This window comes from Brugia malayi (assembly GCF_000002995.4).
Source record: "Brugia malayi strain FR3 genome assembly, contig: Bm_v4_ChrX_scaffold_001, whole genome shotgun sequence".
In the NCBI taxonomy this organism is placed as follows: domain Eukaryota; kingdom Metazoa; phylum Nematoda; class Chromadorea; order Rhabditida; family Onchocercidae; genus Brugia; species Brugia malayi.
This window is the reverse complement of record NW_025062479.1, coordinates 16005100-16019534: the sequence shown is the minus strand read 5'-3', so window position 1 is coordinate 16019534 and position 14435 is coordinate 16005100. Positions and strand designations below refer to the sequence as shown.

The following is a 14435-nucleotide window of genomic DNA, read 5'->3' as shown; positions in this document are numbered from 1 at the left end:
ATAATTATGTTTATGACACATAAAATCTTGCCAAATATAGTGGACAAATTCAGATAAATGACATTTAATGTGTTAACATTTATAGATTCCTATTCTAAACGAATGTATTCTAAGTAGCATTTTCCAGAGAAAAGGATGAAGAGGAGAAATAAGGAAGAAAACGGAGGGGAAAAGAGGATAAAGGGACCCAGAGATTAGGCAGTAGAAAAACAGAGAGAGGAAATCTGATGAAAAAAAGGGGGAATGTTAATAGCATATTAAATTATTACATATGACCGTCACTTTTACGTCACTTCATTTTAATGCTCCATTTTTGATATATGTTAGTGTGAGAAGAGAAGAAAGGACAAAAGTGAGTCTTGACCCAACCGTACTTATGCTTAATTTAACAGAAGTTAATGAAACCTGACTCTGCCACCTATATTAATCTTTGCTATTCCAGGCTGACCGAACCAGGAATTACCTATAGGCAGCCACATTTGGTTTACAGTTGTTAAAGGCTTTAGATTTGATGCAAAGATAAGGTAGTTGAAGAGATGCTGTAGGGGACTTGCGTAATACTTGAGACATTGACGTTAAAGTTTTAATAAAGAAGACAAATAGTATAAGGATTCTACGTGCATATGTGTTCCTTCACTGTGACTAAATATATGAATTTGAAAAAATGCGTTAAATATTTGTTTACTTATACTTAAAATATGTACTAAAAATTTCCTCAGTTTCTTCACATGTATTGAAATCATACGGCTTTTCAGGATTGAGACTAGGAAATTACTAAAAGCATAAGTTGTAGTAGCAGTAATATTGATAAACATATGAACAGCTCAATTAACGGTATTATTGGAAATTTGGGCAGTAGTGGTGATGGAAATTTGACTGTTCAGATGCCGGGGAATAGTGGACACCAACAACAACAGCAGCAACAACAGCAACAATCTGTAAATTGTTGCTTTTGTTTTTGAGTCTATTAGTTCAGCTGGATTTGTTCGTAATGTGCCATCTTTTTTTCTTTCTTTTACATTTAATTAAAAATTTAAACAAAGTGGTTTTATCGTTAACGCTCTAAATATCTTCCGTAAAGTTTGTAACAGTGTAATAATTCTTTGTTTTTCAAATCATACTCCTTGAACAACATTTGAAATGTTCGAACTTAAACCCTTCCTTAAAATCTTGCTTGTGGTGATGCTTGAAGTGAAATACCTTTCAGGATATTTGAAAATCGACATTTCATTGTCTGTAGAAACACTTTAAGACACTTATTTTTTGTCTTTTACTGCTGTGTTTTTATATGTTGCATAATTTATAAATGCAAGAAATGATGGAAGTTGTTACAGAAAATCGAAAGTGCTCAAGGAGATGGTAATAGCAGAGCAATCTATGATAGTCAGAAAACAAGTACACCTAATGGCACTAGCACGACGAATATGCCGTCTGCTGCGGTAATTTCATCTAAGGAATAAGTGAAAATGCCACTTAGCAACTTTGCAGTCATTTTTTGTTCTCTTTGTTTTATGTCGCTTTATAGGTTCCAAATTATGACATTAAATATATATTATCTGGTCATACGAAAGCCGTATCGTCTGTCAAATTCAGCGCTGATGGTTCATTGTTAGCTAGCTCTAGTGCTGATAAGACAATCAAAGTGTGGAATACTCAGGATGGTAAAATTGAAAAAACGATTACCGGTCATAAACTTGGGATCTCGGATATTTGTTGGTCCTCGGACCATCGACTGATAACATCTTGTTCAGATGATAAAACGTTGAAGATATGGGATGTTATGAGCGTATGTTTGTTCCTTTTTATTTTCTTTTTGTTAAGGGTTACATTTACGGATAATCTACTCAAATTTTTGGCACTATTAATAGACCATTTTTATATTTGAAAATGCATTAATATTTAACTTATGCTGGGTGATTTTTTAAGTTGTAGAACTAATAAAATAGGAATGAGAAATATTTTTTGTGGACACATCTACTAAATTTTCATTTCCACTCCTTAATTTGACCTTTATCGCAAAGAGTATGATTGTAATGGGACATTGCAGAGTAAATGTTTGAAAACATTGAAAGGTCACACTAATTATGTTTTCTGCTGCAATTTCAATCCTCAGTCATCTTTGGTCGTGTCAGGCTCCTTCGATGAAAGTGTTCGAGTTTGGGATGTAAAAACAGGCTCGTGCATTAAAACTCTTCCTGCACATTCCGATCCAGTTTCTGCAGTTTCTTTCAATCGGTAAACGTTGTGATATGTTGCTCAACACTAGTTTAAAGCAGAAACATGCAGTACATCATATATAATGGAGCATATTTAGGTTTTTTTAAGCTACAAAAGATGTAAAAAAGTCGATATTGTTTCCTTGTGATCTCTTATTTTAGCAGTCGCTTGGCTTTTGTGTGTTTATTAATTGTACCTGTTTATTTACTGATAAATATTCATTAAAAAAAGGATCCATAAATATTCGGCATGATGTTTTAAGCAAATGATTTCAGCATTTAATAGATAGCTAAAAATTATGTTATTTACCTTTAGAGATGGAACACTGATTTGTTCAAGTAGCTATGATGGGCTTGTTCGAATTTGGGATACTGCAAATGGACAGTGTGTCAAAACTCTTGTTGGTAAAATTTGATACTGTTACTGTCTTCAGAGTATAGAGTGATTCTTTATTCTAAAATATTTCATGATGCGGATTGGAAGTTAATATTAAAGGAAAAGATAACGATCAAGTTTATCCAAACCTTATTTTTATCGCTGATGTATATATTGATGTTATTTTTTGCATAATACTTATTAGTATCAACATATTGCAGATGATGATAATCCTCCAGTTTCCTTCGTGAAATTTTCGCCAAATGGCAAATATATATTAGCTGCTACTTTAGACAGGTTGAGTGATATTTGTCTTTACAGATAATGCATCTACAAAAGTAGCGTTTGAAAAATTCTGATGATCATGCGTCTTTTCCACCGATTATTCCGATAGAGTTCTTTTGGCTTTCGTTTTACGTTTGAAAAACTTTACATAGTTGTAGAAATACTTGTATGTAGGATATTTTCCCGAAAGGCGTGCAGTATGCATAGTCATTCGTTTGGTGTGAGTTACAGATCGTAGTTTTCTCATGCCAGCTGAAGCAACTTATCATTTTAAATGTGTATGAATTGTGATTTCATTTTTAATTTGTTGCTATTTGACGGAATATAAAAAGGAAATTTCTATTCAGCACACTGAAACTTTGGGATTTCAACAAAGGCAAATGCTTGAAGACTTATACTGGACATAAAAATGAAAAATACTGTATCTTCGCGAATTTTTCTGTCACTGGTGGCAAGGTAATTTAGTTTCATTATTTCTGGTTTGGCTTACAATTGTTTGGTTTGTTGTGTGTTATAAATTTTGGGTTGAAATTTCTGTTGATATAAGAAGGTTGCACAGTATGCTATCAACTTTCTGAAGAATTACTCGCAATTAGTTTTCAGTGGATAGTCAGTGGTTCGGAGGATAATCGTGTCTACATATGGAATTTACAGTCCAAAGAGATTGTACAAACACTTGAAGGCCATACAGGTAAGCATTTGTTTAACGAGATCTGATTTCCAATTTTATTATCCCAGATTAATGTTTTGAGGTTTTCACGAAATTTTTTGTTTATATGGCATATTCTTTTGCGTTTTATAAATGTTATATCCTTGAAAATAAAATGCCTTAACCGATATGAAGTAGTTTTTTGCGTATCAGTATCTGCTTTAAAATTTACAGTAGTACCGAGAGCAGTTATGAATGTTTAGTAAAAACAATAGAGGAACGATGATTTTTATTTTTATATGCGTTAACAAAAAATAAAATTTTTTATAGACGTGGTACTGTGCACTGATTGTCATCCAACACAAAATGTCATTGCATCAGCAGCGCTCGAAAACGACCGTACAATTCGCTTGTGGAAATCTGATTTTTAATTTCTTATATATGTCTGAGAATAAATGATACCGTTAGCTATGACAGTATTTTAGATAAGGATTGTCTTGATGTTATCTCAGTGAATTTTCGAAGTCCTGAAATAAGTTTCAGAAAGTTATCTGGATAAGCTCTTATTGATTTTTAATGTATAGTTTATTTGTGCATCTTGCGTGTGTTGAGTATGTCATTATTGTAGGTGCCTACCTCCACTCTAGGTACTAAAAGTATTTCTGAAGGAAATATAAAAAAATATCTCAGGATAAATTTTACGATTTTCAGGTGTGAGAACTAATCATCTCGGATCACTTTGCATTGTGAATTTAGTATCAATGTTTTGTCAAATATTTTTCATCCATCCCTTTGTATTTTTTCATATTTATTTTCGACGAAATTAGTGTTATTCGTCAAGAAAATAATTGTTTTTCAACAGCATATTTCTCAATTTATTTTTGATACTCATCATGTTTGACATTTTTACACAGGTAACGATAAAAAAATCGCTGATCATTCTATTAAAATTTCTGATGTAATTATTGAGATCAGTTGAGTATGATTAGGTGAAAACTGCACCAATGAAAAAAATCTTACTTAACATCAAAGTTCTCAGAAATGATTTCACGTTGCTATCGGAAAGGGGAACTCATACAAATTAGCCCGTTGAGTTTATCGTTTTTCATTCGTAATTATGTGGGATGTTCGGTAACAACATGAAATCATTTATGTGAATTCTAATGTTAAATGAATGAATAACGATAAAACAGAATTTATCAAATTTTAACGATAACGGAAAAGACGAGATACGGTATAAATTTCATTTTTTGTCAGGATCTAGAACTTCCAAAGTATTTTCTCCTGCTAAACCGGTTGTTTCACTTCCACCAATAGATTCTTCTGATTCTACAGATTCATCCACCAAACGGCCCGTGTTCGTATCTCCTATCTGCAATAACTTTTCATTATAACATGTTTCCTGCAGTTAATAGACTTCCTAAGAATAATTTCATTAAGGAATTCGAGTGAAATATGAGTGGTTTTCGGGATTTTGGATTGTTGGCTAAATTAATTTTTCATTTAAGGTTTTCACACATTTATTATTATTATATTATTAATAGTTATTATTATTATTGTAATGAAATCTTCGTCTAAGTAAAAGAACTAAGTAAGAAATAAAGTTGGATTCTAGCTGATTAAAAAAATAAAAAAAAAAGTAATATTAAGGGATTTTACCTTATCAATTTCAACCTTAACATCCTTTTCATTTTCATGAGCAACACTGGCTTCTTGTTTCAAGAGACCTTTTTCATTCCATTCAAATGGATCTGATCTGTTAATAAGAATGGATGTCACTGTTAACTAATCAAGTTTACGAATTGTCATTCATTCTCCGTCACTTTTAATTTTCAAATTTACCTAATTTTCATATATAAATTGTTTCATTCATTTCTCTTCAATTCCCACATTAGATTTCAATTTAAATTTTCAGATCAAATAAAATTTCAGACAAAACTTTTATTCTAATAATAATTGCAAGGAAATAAATGATCCAAAGGATGAGGATTTCTATTCATTGAAAACACTAATTGATTATGCATTTGTACGGGAGGAAACTGAAAACGTTACGGTTTGATTTTTAATTTATTAAGTTCTTTTGTGAATTTTGACTGAAACATTGCATAATTTGGTGTGTCAATGTAAGTGAGACTTTTGAGATGATTGTTTATATCAGCAAAGCAATCCGGACATCCCTGAAAGTTCTTTTTTTCTTTTTGAATTGCCAATTCATAATTAATTATCGAGTTGTCGAAAAATTAACCCATAAAATTATTGATTTAGATTATTAGTGATAATCAATGAAACAGAAAATGAAAGTGTTTTTTCTGAGTGCAATTTAAGTTTTCTTATTATCAATTTTTAATTAAATTTGAAATCGATTATCCATAGCAAATTTATAAATTTGTCAATTCAAATTATTGATAAATGAATGAATAAATGAAACACTTGCAGCTAGTAATACACGATCAGAAACTGTTTGCTTGATATGAGCACTATCTTTTCGTGCCATACCTTTCCATGGTAATGTCGATGATAATAATTCAATTAGCATATAGAACATACCTGTTGCAATAATGTTTCTCGTTAGTTCTTCAATAACTTGTAATCATTTTGGAGATTTATAAATTTAAAGAAAAAAAAAAACACTAATTTGCACTGTAAACAGACAATTTTATATTTCATTGTTACATTTTACTTAAGTTAGAAAATTACATTTCAAAATTACAACTAAAAATAAGTATTTTAGAAAAAAAATCAAATTATAAAATTTAAATTATATTTTGCTTTATTTTAAATGTATTTTTTTTTTTCGCCTTTTGAACAAAATGTTGAAAAATGTTGCTAAGAGCATTATATAAAACAATTTTCACTTTTGCTAAATATTTCATTGTTTTATTTAAATGAATATTTTTCAAGAATGAAAAAAATATTAATCATTGTATTCTGCTTCATTTTAAATGTAATCTTTCTAATTAAAAAAAATTTTTTAAATGTTATCTTACTCCATAGATCATCATGTCTTCCTTGTTCTCTATACAAATGTACATTTAATGAACAATAACGGACTGTACCACGAAATGCTACCTAAAATTGATAAATTTTGAAATATAATTTACTCAATTAATTAATTTTTACATAATCAACTTCTTTCTAAATAAGGCAAACAATTCCGCAGAATCATTTTCAAATTTAATGAAATGCAACAAATTTTAAGCGATTTGAAAATGATATTTTAATTTGTTACATTAGAAAAATAAACACTATTAGTTGCTGCAATATTATATGCAGAAGTTTTCATGTGCAATAAAGTTTTCTGCTTTTTTTATTTTTAGTTATATTCAATTTTATACATTTAAGTATACCTTCCTGATAATCTTCTCGGTTGTTCTGAAATCATCAAATGATTTTTTTCTCCTTTTTATTATTGAACTCCTGCGGAATGTGTTTGAAACTTTTAAAAGTATTTGCAACTTTGTCAAAATTTTGCTAAATTTTTTGCAAAAAATTTTTGCTGATTACTTAAAAACTTGCTTCTATTAAATTAGTCTTCCAGAAATTAACCAAGCAATTCCAACATAACCGATAGAAACATCTTTAAAATAATTTTACCCTGACTCAAAAGCGATGCAATTCTAACTGTTTCTTATTTAATTTGTAATATTTCAACTTGAAGTATTAAATCATCTAACAAACTTGAAATTAATTGAACTACTTCGCGATTTACTTTAATATCTTGAATTAATTTTTCTTAATATTATTTATAAACATGAATTGCTTCTAGTACTGATTTTTCTTTTTCTTTTTTTTTTTACATTCACATTTTTAACTAAAAAAGAAAAAAGAAATATTAAAAAGAATTTTTTAAACCTTTTTCCTAGCTTCACGAAGCTTAAGTTTTCCATCTTTATCAGGAAACAAAATTTGTCGTGCTAGGCCAAAATCAAACATAAATACAATATTAGCCTTCTCATCTCGACCCATTGCAAAATTGCTTGGTTTAATATCACGATGTACAAAGCCAACTTTATGTAAATCATGTATTGCCTGTATTTCATTTATTTTGTCTTTAATCATTTCCACTCATTCAATTTCAGTTTCAATTCCAATTCATCCTAATCAATTTACATGTTTAATCCTTAAGTTAGTTTTGGTAAAGGAATGATTTAATTCATTATATCTCATTTTAATTTAATAATTCGTTTCTTTTTTCACATCATCATTTCTACAGATGAAATAATATTTTTCTTCCTACAGCAATTTTTTTTTTTTTAACACCAATTCTTAAAACATTTTGAATAAGGAAATATTTTTATTACCGTTGTTGATTGTATCCCAATTTTCAAAACACTTCCAATAGACATTTTACGATCATGTAATCGTCTTCTAATATCCGATAGTTCTTTTCCCAACAGCGACATTATTAAAAAACTTAACAGCTAACGTAAATTGAAGTATTTTTAGGAATTAATTGAAACAAATTAAATTTAGTTGGAAATAAAAAATGGAATAATTGGAAAAAAAATGGTAATTAATTGAAATAAAGAACTGAAATAAATTTCGAAATTGAAATATTTAAAAATAAGTATTGGGCATTTGTTTTTATTTTCTTTTCGCTCATTTTTATTCTCTTTTAAATGTCATCCCATAAGACACAAATCATATTAAATTTGGAAAAGTTAATTATTCTCAAAGTTTGAACTATTAAAAATTTGCTGAAATTAATAAAACATTTGTGTGAAATTCTCAATATTACTGAACACTCAACTACAGCAATGACAAACTTTTCTTCCTTCTGATTCACAATTTCTCTCTCTCTCCCTTGCTCTCTTCTATTGCCTTTTCTTTATTTTCAATTTAATTCTTTTTGAAGAATTTATTTTGAAAATAAAAATCTGTTAATGTTATGATATTTTCTTTCTCTTTCTGATTCATTTTTCTTTTCTTCACTACCTCTCCTTTTCTCTTTTATTCCGATTTTTCCCTCCATTCAGCATTTTATACTTTCTCTTTACACTAGTTAATATGAATGAAGCATAAATCTTCGTCAGATTGCATTAACAGAACATTTTTAGTTTAAAATTTTTATTTTTAGATTGAAATTTTGATGAAATTTCTACCTTAAAATTTGAATTATAATTTCATTTTTGATATTTCTATAAAAAATTGATGAAAAATCCAGTGTTATATGTTGACTTGTTAATAATAATACTACTTAATAATCATAATGTATCATTTCATTGATTGCATTGACACGGTGTATAATATTAGCTTATCAGGGACAAAATTTACCTTTATAATGAATTTGTTTTCCCACATGGGAATAAATATTACTTGAAGCTTATATATATATATATATATGTGAATTAAGGAAATGATGAAATGAAAATTTAAACAATGCTTGAATTCACTAACATTTAGTATACTGTTCAAAATTAAAAAAAAAAAAAAAAAAAAAAAAAAAACGAGTTTTGTAATTATATCTAATCTATATTTTATATGTTATTACTATTAAATTTGAAATATTTATGCCCAAACATTCAAGATTTTTCTCTAAATTTAAGATTTGTTACATTATAAATAATTTATTAGTAATATGCTTATTTTAAGAAGGACAAAATTTTTTTCCATTAAGTAATTGAGGTGCGAATATGTATATACATTAATTGCAATTTCCTTTCTTCTCTCCTTCTCTCTCTCTCTCTTTCACTCTCCCTCTTCCTCACTTATTATTTATCTTTTTGTTTTTTCACTTTCTCAAATAGATAAATATTATTAAAGTAATGAATTTTAGTACATATATAATATCAATGTCATCATACAAAATGTGTTAATGTAGTAGAAAAAAAGAAAATGAAGATTTTGAAAAAAAAGAGGAAAGTATTGATTAATTGTAAAAGAGAGAATTCTAGAAAGGAATAGAAAAGGAAAGAAAAGAAATTAGAATAAATAAATGCTTCATTCGTGTAATGATAATACTAAGAGTAGTATATTTGAACACTACTAATTGTTATAGTTATTACTTTTTAATTGAAGTGTCAAAATTATAAATATAAAAGTAGAAATTTTTAAATCAAAAATACAAGAAACTAAAAATGATATATAATTGTATACTTGTAGGACGATGTTTTACCAGCAGCTAATAATTGACATACATGTTTCGACTGTTGCATCTTTTTTAATACATATACTTCCATTTTTAAAATTTCATCATCTTTTGATTTCATTAATGGTTCCACTTTCATGGCTGCTCTCTATTAAGTTAATTAATAAAAAGTAACGGTTTATTCAAGTTGTTACGTGTGTTTCTAAGTTTATTAGATGATTAGTTAATTTATTAGATTCAGATTCGTTTTAATTTATGGATGACCTGGTTACTTCAATTCATATACGTTATTTATTACGTGAATGTAAATGGTTGACATTGATTACATTTTGAAAGATAATAGGACTGTTTTATTTTCTTTCTTAAATCGTATCTATTTTTACTTCTCAATTATTCAATTATTTAATATTAATTGATCATATTTAATAGAAAGTATTTTTTATAATTGATAGGTGGTACCTTGGTATCTTTAATATTTAATACCAAATATACCATGCCACATGAACCTTCGCCAAGTTTTTTCTTTACCAAAAATTGATCTTTTATTTTGTCACCTATAGAGATTTTCGGTGGACCCAATGGTGAACACATTATCTGGAATATTCGTCTTTCTTTCTTGTAAAAGCAGAATAATGTTCACAAATAATTGTTCATATTTGATAACTTCTCATTTTGGATAAGTAATTGATTCCAAAGCAATCATCCAAAAATTATTTAGTCTGTAGTATTCAATAAAATATGATTTGGATAAAAGTAAAATAAATTTTAGCAATTTTTATGAAATCAAATTTGATTGTTACAGCAAATGTTATATGCATTAAATTATTATTACAATTCCAATCAGTTATTTTAATTTAAGGATGAAATAAAATCATTCCATATATGTAAACTATTTCAATATTGGTTAACTGTGGCCTCAATTAAATTAATTCAGACTACATCTACGCCTACTAAGCCATTTTAAGTTAATTATGGATTTTTGTGGGTAAATATCATTTCTTTTCCTCGTACTGTTATTTACCAGAAAAACGGAAAGAGAGAGGGAGAGGGAACGAAGAAGAGAGAAAGAGAGAGAAACAAAATAATGTGTTAAGGACAGCGGAATCAGTCTAGGAATTTTTGAAAATTTCAAATATATAGTAATGATTGGTTTATTGTGTATGCTTCTTTGAGCAGTATGCACTTCTTAAATCGAAAAATCACAAACTGATCAAATTTAAATGCAGATTCAAAATTTAAGCATCTAAATTTGAATTGTAAATTTTACAAAGAACAAAGAATAATTTTTTCATATACAAATGGAATTATGTTTCTATTTTCACAGCATAAAGAAAAAGGAGCAAATTTGAGTAAATATAAGAAACTGATTAAACAAATTTTATTCCGATCACTACATAGAAAATATTTATCGCCAATTTAATTCAGAAATAAAATTTTAAGTTGCAGTAGAAGACTTAATAGATTTTTTTTTTTAAAAAAACAGATTATATTCGAAATCAATTAATGGTTTATTTTAAAGAAATCCAATTTAATTTGCTTGTTTAAACAAAGCAGTTTTAATAGCAAAAACGTTTATCCATTCCTCTGACATTTTGAAAACATAAAATGTAATAATTTAATGAAGGGAAGAAATAATAATACATCGAAGTAAGCTTTCTGTTATGACTAATAGGAAAGCAAATGACCATTAGGTCGTACTTCATGCTTTTATAGCAATTACAAATATGTCTTATGTTGCAAATTTTTGCATAACACGCAATTTGCATCACATGCAAAGATTTATTATTATTATTATTATTATTATCAATATTATTACTAATTATTGTTAATAATTATTAGTTATTCATTATTATTACAGCTAGTCATACTGTAGGAATATCAAGTATCGCTACTATAAAAATGTTTTTTTTTTAAATTTATAGCAATGCATATGCAATTATGGTTTTAGCTGGTTTTATGTTCAAGTTGGGAGCTGGTCTCAACAAGTCTTTAAAATTTTTTTTTTTAATCGTCTCAGTAAGTCCTTAATTTTTTTGGTTTTGAATTATTAATTTTCTCTTCTTTAATAGACATTTTCTTTTTTTGTTCTTTTATTTGTATATTTTAGAATGATTTTAAATCATCCGTTTGTCTTAAAAGCTTTATTTTACTATCTGAAATTAATATATTATAGTATGGTAAATTTATAGCTTTAGCCATAATATTGTCTCATGGCCATACTTCTGCTTTAATATTTTATTTTATTGGTAATTTTAGCATATTGCGAGATGTTTGATTTAATATTTGTGCGGGTGTTTTAATGTTAGTATATTGTTTCGTTTGATTTTTGTTTGACTTTTTGGAAAGGGATGGATTTTATATATAGCATTATTACTGTGAAATTTTGTTGAGATTTTTTAAATTTGTTCGTTTTATGAATTTGAAGTAACAGTAAGATTACCGCTTCTTGCTACAGTAGGGAGAAATTTTTTGTTGGGATCCAGGGAGAAAGGAATAAATGATACGAACCGAAATCAGAAGGATGAAACGGAAATAGGTGAATTTTAGGATTGTAATGATTCAAATTCTAAAGCAAACTTTTCAATCTGAACTGTCAAAAAATTACATTTTGGAAGAAATACGTTCATATGGTATCCTTTTCAAAGAGAATTCAATAAGTTTCACGTCAAAAAAATATCAAAATTTGTGATATCATAAAACCAGAACCTAATTTTTTTTTAAACCAGAATTTTGCTTTCTTTAGCAATTATAAGCGTGAAAATGTGAGTTATATAGCAAATAAGATTATGATAAGACTATTCCAGCGAATTATTAACGTAATTACTTACATGTTCATTAATCTTGATTAAATTTCAATAATAAATCTTTATTAACGACAGATTCCGATTAACAATAAGTGTTATGACAATAAGATTAACAATAAGTGCAATAAATCCGGAAGAAAATAAATCTTAATTAATGATAAATCTTAGTTGTCATCATACGGATGGAAATTTCTATGAATTGATTACTTTCACATCAGGGAAATTTCACTTTTTTTTTTAATCCTTAATTTACACTTAAAATAGGCGTAAGGAAATTTAAGTTTAAAACAGAAAATGGATAAAATAATTTTGCTACATTTGTAGTACTGGAAGCCATGAATTTATCAAATAAATTATTTCAAGGACCATTTATGATTTTATCATTTTCCATACTTAACTATTCTTTAAAATAGTTTCATTCATTCCAGACTTGGATACACATTTTGCACCCATTTTATCAAATATATATTTAGATAGATGTTATATGAATTGTTCTGCCTTGATTTACTCACTTTTTTTGACACATATATTCCACGTATTTATTTAAGCGTACGCTTAACGATTAGATTACTTTAGATATAAATTCTATTCGTTTTCTTGGCAATACATTCATCATTTCAATTTTTATTCGCTTTCTGTTAAAATGTTAACAAAATCCTTACATTTTTTTTTTTTTTTTCATTTTTTGAAAAGTTCATTACACTGAAGATAAGTGAGTACGGATGGGTTGATGGAATGGCTCAAAATGTAAAAGTGAAGTGGAGTGGAATGGCGTAAAGTACGAGTGACTATATAGTATCAGGTTTAGTTTAGTTGTCTGCTTAAGAGTTGACAAAGTGATTGACAAAGAAAAAACATGCAAGTGGCAAAATCCTGTGGAAAAAAGAGGAAAAGAAGAAAGAACTAATACGACATCTGCTACCTTTCATATGACATTGGATATTTCTCTTCTTTATCTTTCTTCTATTCCTTTTCTTCCCAAATGTTCGTATTCTCTTCCTGCTACTTTTTATTGTATGTTGACTAACTTTTATGTATCATTTCATTGACTTTCCATCACATTTCCCTTTTTTTTTCTTTCGTTCTTTTCTTGTTTTTTCGTATTATTAATGGTAGAAGAATGAAATCGGAAGATCAATGATATAGTGATAGGATAAAATGAAAGAACAGTTAACGTAAACGAATAAGCTTCTATTTGAATTACTATAAGAACCCAAACAATGGGAAAAACATGAATTAATGATGTAGGATGATCCGCTTTTAGTATTAATGAGATATCGCATGAAGGAAAGAGAATTAGCTGTGTTCGGACGATACTTAATACACATATCTTCTAAAGGCTCTTTTACTCAGAAATGTTACAATGAAGTGGGAAATATGAACCGATCGTTGAAATTGAAAACTGAAGATGAAATTAATTCTTTGCCAAGTCATATTTGTCTTTCTCCCTCTCTTCGACTGAGTTCGAGATTAATTGGGAAATTTTACTAACCTAGAGTCATTAAACCTTACTTAAAAATATGAAAATATCAATGAGTAAAAGATATTCCCTTTAGTGATAAAGGGACATGAATGTGACAGTCATATCGGACATATATTTTACTTTGATCATCTCACTTTCCCTTTCTTATCTCCAATCTGCCACATACAGAATAATGCTTATGCAAGTGTATCTTTTGTTACGATGAATTATATCCACTCAGATGAGTGGAAAGGATAACAAGCAAATGATCGAGAAAGGAAGACAGAGGGCGAGAGAGAGAGAAAGAGAGATGAGTCATGAAACTAAAAGATGGTTGAGATCCAAATGGAATGGTAGCTGAGACACTGCTCTTTTTCGAGGGACATAGAAACAGAGAGCAAGCGTATGCTGTCCTCGATGAGACAAGACGACTAGGCGCAATCGTGCTCACCCTCTTCTCCTACCCTTGCTACTAACTACTGTTCGTGTGCGCCATTGACTGGCCTCCTTCGGCTATTGATTCGGCTGGCCACTTTCATCATTTGTATATATGTA

At 28.4% G+C, this 14435-nt stretch overlaps 2 protein-coding genes across 2 annotated transcripts; one reads left to right on the top strand and one right to left on the bottom strand.

Annotated features, from left to right (window-relative positions):
* Nucleotides 1–815: 815 nt before the first annotated feature.
* On the top strand, nt 816–3957 carry Bm4820 (Will die slowly protein, putative; the record flags this gene model as incomplete). The annotated part of the gene is made up of 9 exons (XM_043075034.1): nt 816–938; nt 1335–1439; nt 1526–1786; nt 2048–2235; nt 2533–2621; nt 2814–2889; nt 3225–3333; nt 3481–3568; nt 3857–3957. 9 exons carry the CDS (start codon nt 816–818, stop codon nt 3955–3957), a joined length of 1140 nt encoding a protein of 379 aa, XP_042930968.1.
* Nucleotides 3958–4769: 812 nt separating this feature from the next.
* Nucleotides 4770–10205, bottom strand: Bm3828 (Uncharacterized protein; the record flags this gene model as incomplete). The annotated part of the gene is made up of 9 exons (XM_043075033.1): nt 4770–4898; nt 5186–5282; nt 5579–5703; nt 5955–6073; nt 6514–6595; nt 7379–7555; nt 7828–7939; nt 9623–9762; nt 10074–10205. The coding sequence occupies 9 exons, from the start codon at nt 10203–10205 to the stop codon at nt 4770–4772; spliced, it is 1113 nt and encodes a 370-aa protein (XP_042930967.1).
* Nucleotides 10206–14435: the final 4230 nt, after the last annotated feature.